The sequence below is a fragment of the Cavia porcellus genome, unplaced genomic scaffold, assembly GCF_034190915.1.
Source record: "Cavia porcellus strain 051 isolate PalLab524CR breed Dunkin Hartley unplaced genomic scaffold, mCavPor4.1 scaffold_19, whole genome shotgun sequence".
In the NCBI taxonomy this organism is placed as follows: domain Eukaryota; kingdom Metazoa; phylum Chordata; class Mammalia; order Rodentia; family Caviidae; genus Cavia; species Cavia porcellus.
Window position 1 is genome coordinate 2,135,495 of NW_026947502.1, and position 20,513 is coordinate 2,156,007.

Here is a 20,513-nt window from a genome sequence, read left to right on the forward strand (position 1 = left end):
TTTCTGTTACTTGGCTAAAGTACAGTGGTTATTTTCTAAATGCTTATGGTCTTGGTAGCATCCCCTTCCTTGGTCATGTGGGCAGAGAAATGAAGTTTTGTTGGGACTTTTTTCCTTTGCCCAATCAGTTTTTCTGGGATCACAATCTTTTTGGCTTGAGGTCTTGGACATATAAAAGCAAAAGAATCACCAAAATTTTATATTTATTTTATATACAAGGTAAAGAATTTTTACATATACCTATTAAAAACTGGAAAACTTACATGTCTGCTCCATTTTCCTAAAACAATGACTTTTAGACTAAAAACTTAATGTATAATTTATTTTATTCAACAGTACTCAAAGCAATTTTACTAACAACATGATGTAAAGGGTATTTCTTTGTATTGTTAGTTCTCAACTCATCTTGATCTTTCTTTTTTATTTTTGTCTTTTTCATTTTTATCGGTACCGGGGATCGAACTCATGACCGCCTGCTTGCAAGGCAGGTACTTATGCCATTGAGCTAAATCCCCAGCCCCATCTTGATGTTTCTTTACACAAATGTATATGATGAAGATTTAGACTTTGAGTTGATCTTTAAAATCAAAAACCATAAAGCAGGACATTAAATGATATGGTGGAATTTCTGGAGTTGAAAAAGTCAGGGACTATATAACTCAAAACCAAATGGGGACTAGAAAATAGATCTCTTGACTATGTTCAGTGTTTTTATTGAAAGTTGTATTTTTAAATGGTACTACTGAAACAGTTATTTTTTACAACATGAGACAGACTGGCCAGTGTACTAATGTACACTGGTTTTCAAAGACTAATAACACCCTGACTTTGAAAAGTCAGATGTAATTAAGAATTTTGCCACCATTGGTGTTCAGCAAAATACCAGGACAATTACAGGGCACTAGGAATAGGACTAACCTCTTTTCCTTCTCATTAAGGAATATTTTTTATAGACTGCCAAACGCCTATCTCCAAAAATCAATTTCCATCAATTTCTCAAGCCAGAAATTCACAAATCATCTTCAAACTGTTTGCTCCATCAAATATTGATAAAAGTCTTCAAATTGTCTACCCACTCTTTGGATATATAAATTAGGATCTTCAGAATCAGACTCCCACAGTCCTTAACACTACAAAGATCATTCCCGGTCTCTGACAGCTGAACTCTAGCTTTGATTTCTAATTTTCTTTCATCTTGTATATCAACAAGACCAGTCTCTCTCCTGGTTCCTGTAGATTTTGGACTCTGTCTTCCTCTAAGGCTTTTACTTCTCCATTACTCTATGGCCTTGTCTTCTCCTCCCTTTCCAGACATTACTGTTTTATGGATCCTTCATATCTGGATGAAAAAAATTTCTTTCCATTCTAAATTTTTAGAAGACAATCTTGGTCACTTCAGCCAGGTTTCTATTACATAAGACACCTGCTCTTATACATCTGCATGATGATACATTATGATCAAGTAGGATTGATTTCAGATATGCAAAGTCCAAATTAAAAGGCTGCAATTCTTTTAACACAAAGTGAAAAACAGTACAATCTCAATCTGCAGAAAATGGATGTGACAAAAACATTACTCATTTATAATAAATTTATAACACACAAGGGAAACAAGAAAATGTCCAAGAAAGCTAATATCAGATTAAATGGATCAGTATTCAGTGTTATCATTTCTACTTGACATTGTCATGGTCCATGTTATATAGGATTAAAATGTAAGAAAAGGTATGACTGGAAAAGGCAAATTAAAATGGTCTTTTTTTGTAAATAACAATTGTGTATGCACAAAATCCAAAAGCATCTACAAACAAGCTGTTAGAAATAACTGTGTTTAACACGATCCCTAGATACCAGGACAATATAAAAAAATAAACTGTGCATTTATATACTAATAATGGAAAATAAAGTTTAAAAATATTTCCAATACTACAGTGAGCACATCATGTCCTCTCAGTGCCTTCATGACACTGCCTAAGCTTGCCCCCTGTACAAAATGCCTTTCCAGATTTTGACATACCTGGTCAACTCCTGCATTTTAGTTTTCAGGCTTACCACTTTTTTCTCTTTTTGAGAAAGTGTTTCATTATGCAGTTTAGGCTGCCTTGAACTCACTTGGTATCCCTGACTGGCCTCAAGCTCATGGTGATCCTCCTGCCTCAGCCTCCCAAATGCTGGTTATCACAGGTGTGCATACCATGTCAAGACTTAACTCACTCTTTAAAGCATTTTCTCCTGCCCTGAGTATCTTTAAAACTTTAATTCATCAACAAATTCCCTAAGTCCCTCCTCAGATTTCAAACATATGAAAGTGTAAAAGTAGGACGTTTTTAATGAAACAACTCTAAACTGAGCCATATAAAAATTGAGCCATGCTTTCTTTACAAAATACTCTAAAGCAGATTTAAACTTATTGTCTCATTTTTAAGCCCCAATTATCTAGTGCTACGTTTATTAACATCTTACAAATGAGATCTTTTCCCTACCGTGGAGAAAATGTTTGCAGGCCAGGCTTGTGGGATTAAGCCATCTTTGACATCACAAAACATCTTTAATACTATTGCCAGAAGTTTCGTACTAAAAATTTCTAATTGATGTCATAAGCATCAGAATGAAATTCAAATTCCTTAGTACAGAAAGACCTTTTGTTACCTAGCCTCCTACATTTTCCCATACCATGCTCTTTACTTCTCACCACACATTTTCTACAAATGTGCCATGCTGTCACCCATCCACCCATGTCTTTGCATATGTGCCTTCACCTATTTTGAACACTTCTCTCACTCTTGAATGATTTCAGTTCTTTTTCTAAAATGTCCCTGAAACATCACATCTGGTCTTTCCAGAATCCCTTGGTTAGTCTTCATTCCTCTCTGCATCCTGTGCAAATCCTTTTGTACCTCTACAGAGTATCATCATAAATTAGACCTCTTTTCTCTATAAAAACCAATTAATGTAATTATTACCTACTATTCCTTTTAACTCATACATGCCCCTTTCATTTAATATTAGAATATGGCCTGTTTCTTCCATGCAATTTCTAGTTCTCAAGATAGAATCTGGCCCAAATGTAGGCCTTAAACACACATATACTGAGCAAACCAATTCGAAAGATCACTATATAGTCTGAAATTTTCCAAAACTATAAAACCTCAACTGAAGAAATTGTTATTCACTGATTCCTTTTCAAAGACTTAGTCACATATGCTATGTATTTAAAACTATCAAGATCTATTTTACAACTAATGTAAAATTATAGCTTTAATTTTGAAGTGATTGGCTAACCAATATAAAAGTTTTTGTTTAAATTATCAAACAAGAGCGCCAGGGATTTAGCTCAGTGGCATAAGCACCTGCCTGGCAAGCACGAGGTCGTGAATTCAATCTGCAGTTCCGCAAAATAAATAATAAATAATCAAACATTGGTGTTCAAAGCATCATTATGAGTTTCTAATAAGTGACCTCAATAAAATTTTGAGAACAAAATTAAGAATTGTTTAGAAAGCATGGAAGACATTTGGGTATCATCTGACAGAACAAAAAAGAAGGTAATAGACTTTTCTTTCTTCTTTTTAATAAAAGCCACGCAAAAAGTTTGACAATAGGTAAGGGAAAAGGTAAACTCCAAACACTGAGGTAGTCTGCTGTTTCTTTTTTTAAAATTTGGTCCTTTGCTCTAAAATGCATTTAAGATCAATTTCTTTTATTAAATTAGCTCTGATAAATATGCTAGCAGCTCACACTTGTTTTCTGAGAAATCTAGCACCCTGAACACCAACTTTCCTCATGTTTACACGATGTAGATATTGTACAATGCTGATAAAGACAAGAAAAACCAACTTTTTATCTTATAAATGGCTAATACCAATATCTGCAAATATGAGGTGTCTTAGGATATTACAAAAAGTGACTGACAGGTATAAAATTATTCACCATAATTATTATATAGACAAGGTTTATCCTTGGAAATTAGTATCTGATGAGGACTAAATTAAAGTTACCTCATTTTCATTACATTTAATAAATCAGTCTCAAGTACTTATTCTCTGATAAACTTTGGTTTAAGGCTTTCACACATGCAAATCTCCTTTCAACGTTTCTGATTCAATATGAATTTTATAATGATTAGTAAGGGATGACCTCTGGCTGAAAAGTTTCCCACATGCATTACATTCATAGGGCTTCTCTCCAGTATGAATTCTTTGATGTGCAATAAGCGAGGAGCTTTGTCTAAAGTTCTTCCCACATGTATTACATTTGAAGGGTTTCTCTCCTGTATGAATCCTTTGATGTTGAGTAAGAGCAGCACTTTGACCAAATGACATCCCACATTCTAGACATCGATAAGGTTTCTCTCCAGTATGAATTCTTTGATGATTACTAAGAGATGAGTTACACCTGAATGTTTTCCCACAATCAGTACATTTATAGGGTCTTTCACCAGTATGCATTCTCTGATGCTGAATGAGAGCTGAACTTTGCCTGAAGGCTTTCCCACACACCTTACATTTACATGGTTTTTCTCCAGTATGGATTCTCTCATGAATGATAAGGGTTGAATGGGAACTTAAGGCTTTGCCACATTCATTACAATTATACAGTTTCTCTCCAGTATGAATTATTCGATGTCTGTTGAGTCGTGAGATAGAAGTGAAGCCTTTTCCACACTCATTACATCTGTAGGGCTTTTCTCCAGTGTGAATTCGTTCATGTTGAATGAGTGATGCACTCTGACTGAAGGCTCTCCCACATTCACTGCATTTGAAAGGCTTCTCTCCAGTGTGAATTCGCTGATGATAACGAAGGGAGGAGCTAGACTTAAAGGTATTGCCACATTCATTACATAAGTAGGACTTTTTTCTGAGGTGAAGTCTCTGACCTCCTGAAAAGGAAGTGGTACAACTGGATGGCTTCCTACCTGGATTATACTTATGGGGATTTTCTCGAGCATGGATTTTTTGATGTATAAAAAGACCAGATCTTCTGCTAAAGGATTTACCACATTCTTTACATCTATAGCATTTCTCCACAGTATGGGTTCTAAGGTGCTTACAAAGGGATGCACTATGGCTGAAGGCTTTCCCACATTCTTTACATATGTAGGGCTTCTCTCCAGTATGAGTTCTTTGATGTTGAATAAGAGCTGAACTTTGGCTAAAGGCTTTTGAACATTCTCTACACTTAAATAATTTTTCTCCACTATGGTTTTTCTCATGTTTACGAAGGGATGAATTGTGAAAGAAAGCTTTTTCACATGTACGACATTTATAGCGTTTCTCTGCTGTCTTGATTTTTGGCTGATTAAATGAATTTGAATTCTGCTTGAAGCTATTTCTTTGTATTTCATATTTTAAGGGTATTTTGTCTCTAGCAATCCTTTGTGTCTTAATAACTGATTTCACACTGACATTTTGTCTAAATTCAAAACTATTACGGCATTCATCTAAAGCAAGAATTTTCATATGGGTTAGTGAAATTATTTGCACACTTTCATTTTTGTCCTGTTTTTTAAATCTGTCTTCAAATATGCAGGGCTTTTCTGGTATGACATTTTCATCTTTTTTTAGCTTCTTCCTTATTAGTTCCTGAAGTAATAAGTCTTTTGTTTGAGGTGTTTTTGTGATCTCAAGACTGCTTTTACATCCTGGAGGGAAAAAAATGATCAGTGTGATTAGCTGAGACTAAATTTGTAGAAGCTGTATTATATCAAAATAAAGTTTGAGATGTGTATATGTGGCAGCATGGGAAAAATAACATTTAATTAAATTGATAATGAGCAATAGCTTTACTACCAGAGTGAACAAAAGAATAAAACAAGCTCATTTAAGGAGCATGAACATGAGAAGAATGATTAGTGGGATGAAAAGAAGAATTAGGGAAGTAATGAATTGGGAAGTATAGTCTGATTTCCAAAGCCTAAGACTGACTCGTCAACTATCTCACTTTGTAATTTTCTATTTTTGAACATCTTGCCTCTCTTTCCTACGTGACAAGCTTTTCTACACCCTTCAGATTCATTTCCATGTTACCTTCTCTGTACCCTACTTCCTGACTCTGAGCTCCAACAATTCCTGATCCTCTTTTAGAACATACAGTTTAATTACAGGAAAATACTATGAGAATCTTCTAAGACCACTGTTGTATATACAGTCTGTCATTGAGGACAGTATTAATATAGCACATGCCTATACTACATATAAAGAAAAAAATTTATCTCATGCTGAGAAAGGCTGCAATAAAATTCAGCACTGCTGACAACAAAAATAGGAACTGAGGAATACTCCCCCAAAATGGTATAATTTATACACCTTAGATCTTAAACTAGTATCTTACATAGTGAAGAAGCACTAGATGTATTTCCACTATGCTCAAGATATCTATTATTTTCTTTACTACTCAACACTGTACTAGAAGCATTAACATATGCAATTAGATAAAAGAAACCAATTAGAGACCTAAGGATGAATCAGGAAGTGTAACCACTTGCATTTGCTGACGTTACTGTATATAAAAAAATCCTAGGGAATCAATGATTCACTAAAGTAATAGGGTATGCAACTGGCATACCAGACAATACCTATCACTGACAAAGAAAGAGAGGAACAAATCTGCAAGAAATGAAAGCCAAGCATGGTGGCACATGCCTGTGATCCTAGCATTTGGGTGAGGCAGAAGGATCATCGTAAGTTTGAGGCCAACATTGTGAATTCAAGGTCAACCTGTTCATAGGGAGACTTTGTCTCAAAAAAAATATGAAAAACCTATATGAGAAAAATTTTATGAGCATTTTGAATGACATTAAGTTACACACAAATAAATGGCATGCCCTCGCATATTCTTGGCTAGAATAATTCAAGGTCATAGGTCATAAAAACGTCAGGGGATAAAGACAATAAGAAGTCCCATGGCAAGCATTCTATTAATATCATAGAGAAGCCCTTGTCCTGCAACTAACAGGGTTCTGACCACCCATTGCTGCTTTGTACCACAAAGATGCAGGCACAAAGGCAGGACATCACTGTTGCCATCTCTACTGGCTGAGATGGCTTCCAAAGGATTTGAGCAACAGTGCCTAATCCTCACAAATCTCACAAAAATCTCTAACTCTTTTTTTTTTTTCTTTCTTTGTGAGGCATTTAACAGTAAGGACATTGAAAAGCACCTACATAACAGGAAGATTTAGTAAGTCATCATGCTTGTCCAAAGAAAGGCTCAGAAAAGGCATGAAAAACCTTTGGTTTATACCTCAGGCTAATTAATGGCAAAGAGACCCCCTGTAACTAAAGAAAAACCAAAAATAAAACCAACAACCACCACCACCACCACCACCCAAATTCTAGAACAATAAGAATAACAATCACCCAAATTCTAGAAGACCCAGGGAAGGAGGCAAATCTGATTCCCAGAGTTATGAGTAACAGATAAAATGCATACTTTTTTTTAAGAAAAGGTCTTGCATGTAGTTCAGACCAGCCTTGAACCCACTGCATAGCTCAGATTGGATTCAAATTCATTGTGATCCTCCTGACTTAGTCTCCCAGGTTCTGGGATTCCAGGTGTGTCACCACATCTGGCAAAATGTCTTACTTTCAACAAAAATCATAAGGAATTTTTTAAAAAGGGAAAGTATGATCAGTTCCAAAGGAAAAAAACACAGAAAACACTTATGAGAAAAGATCAAATGGTGGCATATGACTCTAAGAATAAGACAACTGTCACAAAGATGCTCAGAGAGCTAAAGGAGGATAGAGAAAAGTCATGAAAATTACACATGAAGAAAAAATATGAATAAAAAAACAGAAAACTTAGAAACAAATTCTGAAGATAAAATGTAGAAATTCAGTGGTTCATGGCTGTCATCCCAGTACTTAGATTTGGGCAAGAGAACCCAAAGTTTGAGTTCTCTTGGGTAACTTAATGAACCTGTCTTAAAAAAAAAAAGGCAAAATAAAAGGGCTGAGACTGTAGCTCAGTGTGATGGTCCTGGGGTTGAATGCCCAGTATTTAAAAAAAAGGAAGAAAAAAAAAAAAAACAGAAAAAATAAAAGAAGCAAAGAGAAAATTTCATTTTAAGTTTTTAAAGATTTGAGTAGATAGAAAAAAGAATAGGCAAAGTTGAAGGTACAATAATTAAATTGAGTCTGAGAAACAAAGTGAAAAACATTGAAGAAAAGTATACAGAACCTGAGATACTCAAAGTCTGTCAATAACACAGTCATGACTTGCCTCCAGGGCTGGTCCTCAGAGCTGAAGAGGAGGGAGCTGATCCCACCACCCAGGGTCCCAGCCTCTCCCTGCATAGCTCAGGACCCCAGCCCCACTTCCTACTCAGTCTAATTCCTCTCACACTCACTTTTCACATCTCTCAAGGGGATCTGATGATGGGGCATAGGGTGAGACTCTCTCTTTTCCTCATTCGCACACACTCAGACTATAGCTACTGGACAGACATCCATGTAATAATTCTTGAAGGCCGCCCTGCTGCCTGCATGTTGACAGTTTGTTTTCAAGTAGCCTCCTTGATCTTTGACAGTGGCTATACAATTATGTATTTGTTCCAAATCAAAGTTAAAAAAAACCCAGATACCTGTAGTTGTCATTTCGGATGTTGTCGCTGGAGATCAAGCCTGGACTGCCAAGCCTGGGCTGGCAGGACAATGTAATCTGTCCTGTGGTTCTCCCTGACCCTGGTGTGAGGGGCAGATGACAGAGTGGAACTCCTTATCTCTGCTCAGTCCAGTACAGCTCTCAGATCCTCAGACCAAACTCTGATCAGCCCAGGACTGGTGATATCTCATGCCACTGCTGTCTCCTACAGGCTCATCTATCCTTTTCCTCACTAGACACTGGCTTCCCATCTCAGAGTGATCACACCTGTGACTTTAGGGCTGGACTAATTACCCCTGCCCTTCCTCAGGGAAGTCTTGGCTGCTGCTTCCTCTACTTTGCCCTCATAGTACTTTGACTTTCCCCTGGCCCTCACTAGAATTTGTTCTTTCATACCCTGAGTGTACAGGGCATCTTCAATCTTGTCTGCACTTCAAGATCATGAGGACAGGACCCTGTCTCACCATGTCCAGTGCTGGCCTCTGGGTCCCTCCCAAGAGGTTACAGAGCACATATGAAGGCAGGGAGACAAGCTACAGGGAAGAGTACAAATCTCAGTCCTCCAACACCAGAGATTCCCAAATTATACATCTCTTATCTTTAAAGGCCTCTCCTAGTTCTCTGCATTGGTAACTTTACCTCATGCTCAGTAACAGATTCCTCTTAACCAGCAGGCAAAGATTGCTTCCTCTGCTCTGCTCACTCACCTGGTCAGTTCAAGGCTGCCAATGCCACCTTCACAGTGAGGGATCCCTGACCTCCTCTTGGGAGTCCCAGGTCTTCCATTTCCTTTACATGCCTGCCCACCAGTGATCTCTACCAAGTACTTAACTCACATTTCAAACAAAAACCATTTTCACTGAGCTCGTCCTGTACCCTTATCAAGCTGACTTTTCCTTGTCCCTAGGACTCCTATGGCAGGTGCCTCTGTCCAGGCCTTAGCAGCTTCCGGTCTACAAGACTGCAATGGCTCTGGGAAGCTTCCTGCCTCCAATTCTGCCTCACTTTAGCTTTACCCTCCACATTGCTCCATCGTTTATCCTCCACCATGCTCATTAACATCAAATCCCATAAGAGCTTCAGGAACACACCCCGCCTTTGGGAACAGTAAAACACTGCATGCAAAGAAAGCCCCATGTGTTAGATTCATTCCAAAAGTAACTACTGTTAACAGCTAAGCTGTACCCCTTAAGTTTACCCCACTTCCTCCAAAGCTTACTCTCTGCTCCCACATCATGTTACACTGTGTAGACACACACGGCACTGCCATCAACATAAATGGTGGCATAGGTTAGCATCACTCTGCAACTTGCTTCATTCCTTAACGTCCCTTGGAGCTCTGTCCAAGTCAGTGTGTTTTTATTTTAAGTGTGGTGATGGATGCCACAGAAAGAATATACCGTAGTTTCTTCAGCTATTTGACTGAAGGACATTTAAATTGTTTCTGATTTAGACCAATTTTTCTAAACTTTCAGGATCATGTAAAGTGCTATTTGAATTGTTGAGTTATTTCCAGTCATCCAGGAGACAGTCCCACTCTCTCAAAACTGCACCAAAGCACTGTGGTCCTTACACAACTTCCTCCTGTCATTCCTTCCTCAGCTTCCCCTTTTCCTGCACCTACCCTGAGCTGCAGCCAGAGGAATTACTTGCAGTTCCTTAAATACACTGTTTGTTGAACCAATAAAAATGTAGACCTTCTTGGAAACAACAGGAAACAGTAAGAAGAGAGACCCTGAGAGATTCATGTGAGAAGTGATTACAAGAGAAAGAGAGGAAGCCAATATCTAGGAGCCTGGGCTTTGCCTTTCTCTCTTCTTAAGGATCCAAAGCTGAAGAACCTGCCAGGCAACACTCCCAGATTCCCCTGCTTCCTATTAACCCAGGCACCTTGGGCCCAATCACTCACCGAGTGAGGGGTCTCCAGGGATTTCTTTCTCAACCTTCCAGGGATCTTCTCCTTGCTGCAACAGGGAAATCACCCTTGGTTTGGTAAAGGGAAATCCTGCTCATAAGACAAAAAAGAATTCATAAAAAATTTGAGAAACCAGAAAAACACCAGAGGCTAATAAAATAGATTACAGAGACCACCTGTAATCACAAAGCCTGAAATAGTCACCACTTGGCTCTTTAGAGAGAAATTCTGCTGACCCCAGTAAAAGCAAATGCAGGGACAAACAAAGTCCTCTGCCATAGTGAGCAGGAGCCATAGGAGAACTGGTGTGGAGAAAGAGGCTGGGACATGAAGAAAGCTCCCACAGGCAACCACAGAACAAAGGGAGTGATTCCTAACACCACCTGCTATTCCTGTGCATGGTCCATTCCCTGCCTGTGAGTGGGGAGGATTCTTTCAACATTTATTTGGAGACATCTAATTTGTATAGTCCTAAGGCAAAACTTGGGAGATGTTTATTGATGGTCAACAGCCCTGCTACTCAGGGAAGGAACGCCTCCCTTTCCCAAGGTTGGTCTCCATGGGAATTTCCTTACCCAGGGAAGCCAGGTTCCTGTAGTTCTCCAGCATCACGTCCCGGTACAAGCTTCTCTGCAGAGCATCCAGCTTCCTCCACTCGTCCCGAGTAAAGAGCACAGCCACATCCTCAAAGGTCACTTCCACCTGTAAGGACAAGCTCACTTGGGACGAGCTCAGAGGACTAAAAATTTATATATATTATATATATATATATAAAACGTATTGCATAATATAAGAAATGAGCTTTGTCCTCAAAGAATTTACAATACAATTGGCAGACAAGAGAAATGTATGAAATAATGTGAACAACTGAAGAAAGCCATGCAGGCTCCTGGGCTTAACTCAGCAGAATCTTACACAGCACACCAGAAGTCATACTTTGATCCCCAGCAGGAGGAAAAGAGTGACAGAGCTGAGCAGGCACGATAATATGTTACTTCCTACTTTAATCTTCACTACAGAGACAAGAAAAAGAAGACTGAGATGCAGGGAGATGAGACCCCAGGCCACACGCTTTACTAGGGCAGCAGCACAACCAGAACTGAAACTTTCCAGCTGTGAACTTAGCTCCCAGCCTGTTCCTTCTCTAATCTTAAACTTGCCATCCCACACGTGACACAGCACAGCATGCAAGCATGGGCGGCAGCCATGGACAGAAAGATGCAATAGGGGATTTTCACACAGAGGGATGGAGAAAGTCTAGACAGGACAGCAACCTGGACCTGTTTGAATAGAGTGGGGAAACCTGAAGGAAACAGTGCTGCCCAATCAGCAAACTGCAGGTCCTGACCACAGTCTCAGATCCACTCCCACCACACTTGTGGGTCCAAAGACAGTGTGGAAATTAGGAAAGTGCCCTGCTAACATGTGACCTGGGCTGCATGCTCTCCATGGTGATCTAGTGTGGGTCAGAGATTAATTTAAACTACTTTAACCATAGGTTATCCAGGGACTCTGCGCTCTACTAGGACATATGATTATTGTTCTGGAAAAAGTCTTATAAATACATGTGTTTAAGGAAAGGAACGCCAAACCTTAGTCTCAGTGAAATGCTGCTGGGACAACATGAGATGCTTTGCTAAGATGGGTCCTAAAGTACAGTAAACATGAAGGCCAAGAATAGCCAGAGATGGCCCCTGGGACAGGTAAACGATTAAGTTCTCACTTATCTGCACTTTAATTCTCTCATTTCTCACTTCTGCTTTTTGTAAAAAATGACCAGAGAAAACTATGACCAAGGCTTCAGTCCTAGATACTGTGGCCCCCTGATCCCATAAATGTGTCTCCATCATTTTCTTGTTTTAGCTTTTTTTTTTGGTACCAGCGATTGAACTCACCATCTTGTGCTTGCCTGGCAAGTGCTTTTGCCACTGAGCTAAAGCCTTGGCATCTCTCTTGTTTTCTTCTCATCTACTGCATTTCATTTAGCGGACCTGTCTCCACATAGAAACCAACAATCTAGTGGGTCATTGGAGGATTTAAGCCTGGATTGAGAGCCAGATTCACTGAGCCTGAATGTGGGTTATCTAACTTGAGCTTCAGTTTCTTCAAATGTATTTAAAATAAGGATGCTAACAGCCCTCCTATATTAAGAACTAGAAATAAATGCAAAGCCTCAACAGAGTCAGCAGTATGCTGGATGGTCAAAAAACATCAAGTGTTAAGTGAAAATGAGCAGAGAATGAAGGAGTATTTTCCAGTTCCTACAAACACTGGAAAGCAGTTTTTCAACATTTAATACTATTAACACAGCATGCTGGATGGTCAAAAACACATCAAGTGTTAAATGAAAATGAGCAGAGAATGAAGGAGTATTTTCTAGTTCCTAGAAACACTGGAAAACAGTTTCTTCAACATTTAATGTTATTAACACAGCACTATTCAGCTGTCATAAATACCATGCATTAAGTATGATGTACCAGGTCCTCATCTAAACATTCTCTAGGCACTAACTCAAGTCATCCTCTCTCCTCCTCTAGGAGGTAGGCACGGCTGTTCTTTGTATCTCATAGGTTGGGTGGAATTATTTGCCTTCAGCTCACAAACAACAGGAGAAAGAGGTTAAAACTCATCCTTTGGCATCACAGCCCCACTTCTAAACACTGTATGCACTGCTTCTCCATCACGGATATCCCATGAAACCATCCTGTATCTTCCAACTGTGTCTCCTCAACATGGCTATCTTTTGTTTCCACTGACACCTGGCCTGAATGGGTCCTCTCTTGTCCCCAAGCATAAAGATGAAAATGGCAGGTCAAGATCAGATTTTGCCACTGCTATAGACAAAGCCAATGAATGATCCATACAGGTAAAAGGGAGGAAAAAAGCAAAACTTCCAGCCATGGAAGCCAGGGGGAAGTATTGTGACAATTCTTGAGACTTAGAATCATTCTTGAGGAAGACATGCATGAGTCAAAGCAGCAGGTGAGAAAGAAATTTTCTCAGGTGTGCATGTTTGTTCTGCCCCTAGCGATAGAAAGACACCTGTCTCCTGCAGTGTCAAATTTGTAATCAGATGGTGGAGTGAGATTAGTAAACAGTGTGTGTATCAGGAACAGAAAGGGGGCACTACATGTGGAAAGATATGGGCAGTGTTCTCCTCCACGATAAAAGGATTTGTGCTCGAAATCCTGGGGAAGACTTGGGTAGAGGTAAAGGAGGAAACAATAAATTCCACCCATAAGAACTAAAATGCACTGAGCTCACCTGAGCCCTTGCTTCCTTGTGCCAATTAGCCATGTCCTCTTTTAGCCTCTTCCCCTTGGATGGCGATGATCTTCAGAAGGCAGATCTGAGAGAAGAAAAAGGGGTCAGGAGGAAGCCCCTTCCACTTTCCCCTCAGAAATCAGCCACTTTGAAGTCCTTCCACCCCCCAGGAAAGCCCAGATGCGTCCTCAGAGAGGGATAGCAGAAGCTGGTAGTAGACAGAGGCAGAGGGAAGGGCAGAGGCCATCTGGTTGCAGACTCTCATGCTTCTTGCCTCAGAGAATTCCCAGACGCAGACCTGGAGAAGGCACTTAACGCTACCAACTACAGGAACTCACTGTGCCTCACCCCGTTCCAGGCACTGCTTACTGTTCAGTCTCACAGCTCACTGGCATTGTCAGCACCCCGTTTTATAGACTGGGGAACTGAAGGCAGTGTAGGGGCACCTGGCCCTGTCCACACAGCCACGGAGGGAGGTACGGACATCCAATCCAGAAGGGAACCTGAGATCTGTCCTATTGTTACTGGGCATCCTATGCCAACTTTCCTGACCCTCAAGCTTCTTCCGCCCAATTTCTGTCTCCTGTCAAGGAATCAATTTCCAGAGTTTTAGAGAAAACTGTTCCAGAAAAATGAAACCATGGGTTTTCCATTGACATAGGACAAAGACATAAAGAGGCAGAAGGGAGAAAGGGAAACCAAAAATTCACATTGTACCCTCAAAGCCAATCCCCGCTGCAGGACGCGCGCTCAAAGTTACCCAAGGCTGCAATTCCTGTCCCTTTCGAGCCCCTCCTAAACCCTGAGCTCAGCTCACTGCAGAGCGGGCCGCGCCGCCCACCCGCGCCCCGTCCCGTAGTGCGGCGTCAGACCCCAGGCTCGGCCCGGGACACACAGCGGCCCGCCGCCGCACCGCGCCCCCTCCGAGCCCGGGCGCCCTCTCGAGCGCGGCTCCTTGACTCCCGGGCCGCGGCCCGCGCCCTCCAGAACCCGTCGGGAGGAGCCTGGCGCGACGCGGTGAGCCCGGCCGGCTGTGGGGCGCTCGGGGCCCGTCCCGTCCGGGCCGCCAGGGGCGCAGGGACCGGCGCGGAGGTGACAGGCCGGGCCGCCCGCACAGAGGCCGGGCCGCGCTCACCTCGGGCTCGGTCCGCCAACCTCGCCAGACCAAGCTCGCGGGGGAGGCGCCGGCCCCGCCCTCCCGCCTGCCCGTAGCAGGCCGGCGCGAGGACTCCGCCACCAGCTACCTCAGCCTGGGGCCGCGAGCCTGGCGGCCGAAGCTCCGCAGCAGCTGAGGGGCTGAGGTGCTGAGGTGCTGAGAGGCGGGGCGGGGCCGGGGCGGGGCGGGACGGAGCGGCAGCTGGTACTTCTGGGAAATGGAGTCCGCTTGAGCCCCAAGTGTTCTGGGAAATGTAGTTCTGCGCCTTTGGCTGAAGGAGAAGACTGGACTAAACCCTCTGGTTCCCAGACTAGAGAGTGGGCGTGGGAATTTTTTTATGTCCCATTCTTTCGGGGGAGCTCTTTGTGCCCTATCCCTCTGGATGGTATCAGAGAAATTTTGTTTTAGCTCTGTATTTGCATAAATGTTATGAGATCATTAGATAATGACCAATAATAGACCCATTTCTCTTGCAGTTATTCAGCAAACCTGGTGGTGAGCTCTTGCTAGATGCCAAGCCAAATTGGAACAGTTGGGTTTTTTTGATATGTAGTTAACGCTAATCCTGTACTCACTGTATCTCCCAGGCTGGCCTTGAACTCCCAGCAGCCCTCCAGCCTCAGTCTCCCAAGTGTTGGACTTGCAGGCGCGTACCTCCACACCTGGCCTGAAAACAGGTTAAAATACATTAGTGAACCAAAATATCACTGTCCTGAAAACTCTTGAGTGGTAGGGAGCATACAATAAGTCATGTACATATAACATTTGTTATCACTTCTATGTAGATCTCTGCTCAAAGCCTCATAAAATCCTATGTGGTGTTTTTTGGAGGTGACTGGATTTAGGATGTGTGATACTTGGATTAAGGGTATGTGATATTGATTTATCATAGTTGGGTGTGGATAATTGGAAGGTCCCCCTCCCTCTGGTTGTGGGTGATACCACCCAAAAGGCTTGTAGCCTGGATGGGATAAAAGATAAAGGAAGGATTTCTGCTGATATTTATTTTCCTTGCCTCCTGCCTTCTTTGCTGTGGACTGTTTCTCCTCCGCAATGCCCCTTTACCATACTGATCTGCCTTGCAACCAGCTGGCTATGGGCTGAAACCTTTACAGACTGTGAGCTGAAATAAACCTTTCCTCCTTTAACTTGTAGTGTTGGGTATTTTATTCCTGTAATAAGAAATTAATTAAGACAGTATTTTAGAGGGTAAGTGTTAACAGTAAAAATTAAAAGAATAAGCCATTATTATAGCTTGTAACTAGACGTCCCCCGCCCCAAAGCCCAGTCATAGGTGGGGCTTTTTCAGAGGTGGTTGAATCTGGAGTTGTGATTGAGTCATGGTGCATTGCTAGGATTAAGGGTGAGTGATTACTAAATCAGTCCACTGGTTGGTTTGGCATCACCCTAATCCCAGTAGCCTGGATACAATAGAAGGGTCAGGAGAGGCTTGTCTTGTTAATTCCTGCCTTGCTTTGCCACCTTCTGGCCACCATGGACTATTTTTTTCTGTAACACCCCTCTGCCAACCCACCCTGCCTTGGATCCAGTCAGTTATGGACTGAAAGCTGTACAAACTGTGAGCTACATAAATATTTCCCCCTTTAACTTTGGATGTCAAGTATTTTGTCTCATCAAGGAGAGAAATGTAACTAAGACAGCTAGTGTTCCTTATTGGTATAGACGAAAATTTGTTCAACAAAATAGCAATTAACTTCGTTTGGCATCATATAAAATCAGTTGTACAACATGAACAGTGAGCTTTCTATTATGCAAGAATCAATCAACATAGGAAATTCGATCAGTGTAATAAAGGATCATGTATCAGGATGAAAGGTAAAAGCTCCCACATAATTATTTAAACTAATGCATTAAAAGCATTGGACAAAATTCAACACATTAAACATAATAAAGTAGGAATAGAATGGAACTTGTTCAACATGATAAATACCATATGAGAAAAAGGCACAGCTAAGGATATGGTAGCCCCCACCTGTAATCCTAGCACCAAAGGAAGGTTGCAGCGGGAGGATCAAAAGTTCAACCTCATCTACACAATTTAGATTTTCTCTGAAAATACCAAATAAAAAGGAGATGTAGCTCTTAAGTGAGTTTCCCTGGTTTTGATCCCCAATACCTAAAAAAAAAAAAAAAAAAAAAAGTTTACAAGGAAGGCCTAGCCACAGATGCTGTCTCTGGTCCTTCAGCACAAGAGTGTGGAGCCACAGGATAACTGTCAACATTTAGACCAAAATGGAAACTTCCATTCTATTCCAATAGAGAGAACCAGGTCTGTAGTGTCCCCTGGAGCACAGCAAAGCCTATGAACCTGTGACCTCAATTTTTAGGGCTTCGAGTTTCCCTGCCAGACTTTGCTGCTTGCGGCCACCTTCAGGCTGTGAGCTTGTGTCTTGGCAGTTTCCTTCAGCTCTTTGTCCTGCGCCCCTGCTGGGACTCTACGTGGACCCGAAAAGGTCACCAAGTATTTTTTTTTTTTGACACAACTCCACTTCTGATCCATTCTAATGCCTGATATAAAAAGAGTGACATCCTATAAGAACAATTCATGTCTGTATATGATACCAGTATAAACTCTAGTTTCCTTTTAAGTTACCATGCATTGACGTAAGAAATGTACTGAGTGAATGGAGGTGACTCTCGGGGCAGTTATCAGAGACACTTTCTGTGTCAGGATGGAAATCTACATTTCTGTTTTACATGAACTCAAAGATTTCATAGTATGGCCTGTTAGTTTTTCTGTAAATGTGCACACCACTATGTCTTCTCTGTCATAGTTTGGATCTGAAGTGCCCCCCACAGGCTCACTGCGTTGAGGGCTTTATCCTAGTGCACTGATATTCCGGTGGGGCTCTGGTGGAAGTGCTAGCTCACCAATGGCTCATCCGCCTGCCCCTTAGGAGGTGGGGTCTTGTGGAAGGGCGTGGGTCACTCAGGGGTGACCCTGGGGGCCAGACACTGTCCCTGCCTGCTCCTCCCTTCTCTCTGCTTCCTGCCTGCCATAAGATGAGCAGCTATCCTCTACCGTGCACTCAGGCCTTGTGCCAGCTTGAGTACAGTGGAGTCCATCATGGATTGAGGCCTCCAAAACTGTAGCCAAAATAGACCTTTCCTCCTTTACGTTGTTCGTTTTTTCCCTTTTTCTCCACATATTTAGTCACAGCAGTGAAAAGCTGACACTGGCTTTTCACATACCTTTCTTCCACAGGCTTCATTAGAGCTTAAAGACGTAGAGAACAGCATTGACGGCTCCAGAAGCCTGTCAGGAAGTAGACCCTGTCTCAAAACGAAATAATAAAAAGGGCGGCGGTGTAGCTCGGTGCGGAGGCCCTGGTCCAACCCTCAGTACCACGAGTTGGGGCCTGGTGGGGTGAAACAGGACGGCTGCGGCCCAGGAGTTGGGGCCTGCCACGAGAGGGCGCTATCCACAGCTCCCGGCCTGGGTTAAACCTCACAGCAGTGTGTCCCGGGACAGCGGGGAGCTCAGTCCTTGCTCCTCTTTCACTCAGTGATATTCGCTGCATGGAAATGCACCAGCGACAATCCATCCTGCACTCTCCAGCCTCACTCCCTCTCTCCACCTCTTCTCCCACATTTGGGTTAAATAAAGCATGAATCCTCTGACATGCTGTACTCTGTTTCTATCTTTAGCTTCCTGATAACTTCATTCTCTCCAAGTTACGACATTTGTGTGCTAATAGCTTGCAACCAGTCTCGTTATTAACAAACAAAACGTGCAATTCCTATCTATAGCATACCAGGAACCACCAGCGAATCACTCAGATACTCCTGATTTCTCATTTCTATTTCTCTAACCCTATTCAGTTGATAATTATTATCACCCAGGTACGATCACACACTACATACTCACATTCTCCACGGTGTCCCAGTCTTGCATTTATGGTCATCACAGTCAGACTGTACCCTGGTTAGTGTATCTGATTATTGCCCTGAGAATTCGGATCAGCTATTTCATTGTAATCACTGCCTTCTGCCTTTTAAAATTTCTCCAAAGTAGGGAACATATAGAAAACTTGTTTGAAGCCTTTAAAGTTGAAGAGCCAGCCAGAGTCTTCCTTTTGTTCATCAACTCTCAATAGTGTTTTTCCTTTTTATAATTCTATGAAAAAAATTCATAACAAAATAAGAGTAACAAAAGTTAATATACCGTGTATTTTTAATTCTCAAAGTAGTTATTTAAAATGTAAGGCATAAACTGAAAGTATTCTTGTGAAAAAGAAATGAATAAATAGTAACTCAAAAGTTTGTTTTTCAATGATCTAAGATAAATTAGCATATAAAGTGATCATTAGCATTTATATTAGGATATATAATTAGCATATAAAATATGCTTGAAACAGTGAAATATGTAATTTAAGGAAGTAGTTAAACTTTCTTTGCCTTCTTTTTGCAGTGCACCTCCTGCCCCACTCGCCCTGCCTCTGCGATCTGGTTCTGATTTTTCTTAGGACGGCCGACCCTGCTAAGGGTCTTACATAGCTGGACCACAGCTGGCCCTGGCCTGTGTGGACAGTCTCACCTCATCACAGGCCCTCGGCGCTCCCAGCCCACACTGAGCTCCCGAGCTGTCCTCTGCCCTGCGTATTTCCGCAAGGAACCAGTCGCCCCGCCGTTGCTTTCAGCGCATCCGCTGTCTCGCTTATCCGCGGCTCCAGCGCGCAGGCTCCGCAGCCCTGGAGGCCAGCGCTGAGCGACGCCTGCTGCGGTTCTGCGCTGTGGCCACCAGAGGGCGGAGCGGCCCAGGGTCCCCGGAGAGGGGAGACTTGGGGCCACAGGGGAGCGCTCTGCGGGGCTTTCGAGGCTCCAGGCTGCGGAGTGCCGGGCGATCTGACTGTTCCCACCCGTGCTCGGCTCGGTTTCTCCTGGGCTGGGGGAGAGCGTCGCGCTCCTGCAGAGCCGCCCCTTGAGTCCTGCCAGGCCTTCTTCAGAACTGGAGCCACTCTTCCCGGTTTCCTGCTCTGGAAGACCGAGGGCCTGGAGGCGAGGCCAAGACGCAGCTGCTAAGCCTGCCCTGCCGCCGCACCCCACCGCACGCCTGCTTCAAGCCCAGGGTGTCCCTACATGCATGCCAGGGGCGACAAGGAATGGACGCCCGGGAAGGGGCTCTAGCGGAGGAGTGAGGCACGTGACTGAGCAGGAAGGCCTAGACCAAGCGCCTGAAGGAGTGGACAACGGCTGCGGGAGGCAGCAGCGTAGCTCCAGGTCCCCACTGCCTCCTACAGAGGAACACAGACTCCTCAGAAGCCCAGCGATTAGCTGCACCCCAGGGAGCTTGCACCCAGCAGCTCCCACTCCAGATCCAGCCACCCTGGAAAAACCCTACCTGAGACTGTGGGAGGCTTTGGGGGGCCATCTTGCACAAGCCAGTACCCCCTTCCCTCAGCTAACACACATCCCTTTATGCAAAAGGCATTTAGTCCATCTCCAAGAGTTGCCAAAGGCCTGTCAGTGCCAGCGTTGCTGAAAAGTTCAAGTCCAAAGTCTTCTCTGAGATGTAAGGCAATTTAAGCTATGAGCCCTGTTTTAAAAAAAACT

General features: G+C 42.6%; 1 protein-coding gene across 3 annotated transcripts; it reads right to left on the reverse strand.

Moving 5' to 3' along the window:
* Nucleotides 1-305: 305 nt before the first annotated feature.
* LOC100722937 (zinc finger protein 354B) lies at nucleotides 306-15,110 on the reverse strand. 3 transcript variants are annotated; one of them, XM_063230513.1, is made up of 6 exons: nucleotides 14,919-15,110; nucleotides 13,784-13,868; nucleotides 11,095-11,221; nucleotides 10,514-10,609; nucleotides 8,585-8,684; nucleotides 5,598-5,641 (listed from the first exon to the last, which is right to left on the reverse strand). In XM_063230513.1, the coding sequence occupies exons 2-6, from the start codon at nucleotides 13,814-13,816 to the stop codon at nucleotides 5,635-5,637; spliced, it is 363 nt and encodes a 120-aa protein (XP_063086583.1). In that variant the 5' UTR covers nucleotides 13,817-13,868; nucleotides 14,919-15,110; the 3' UTR covers nucleotides 5,598-5,634. The 3 variants fall into 3 exon arrangements, with proteins under 3 accessions (XP_003461683.2, XP_023421689.1, XP_063086583.1); XM_003461635.5 differs by lacking the exon at nucleotides 8,585-8,684 and having other exon boundaries at nucleotides 306-5,641; XM_023565921.2 differs by lacking the exons at nucleotides 11,095-11,221; nucleotides 13,784-13,868; nucleotides 14,919-15,110 and having other exon boundaries at nucleotides 306-5,641.
* Between the last annotated feature and the right edge of the window lie 5,403 nt (nucleotides 15,111-20,513).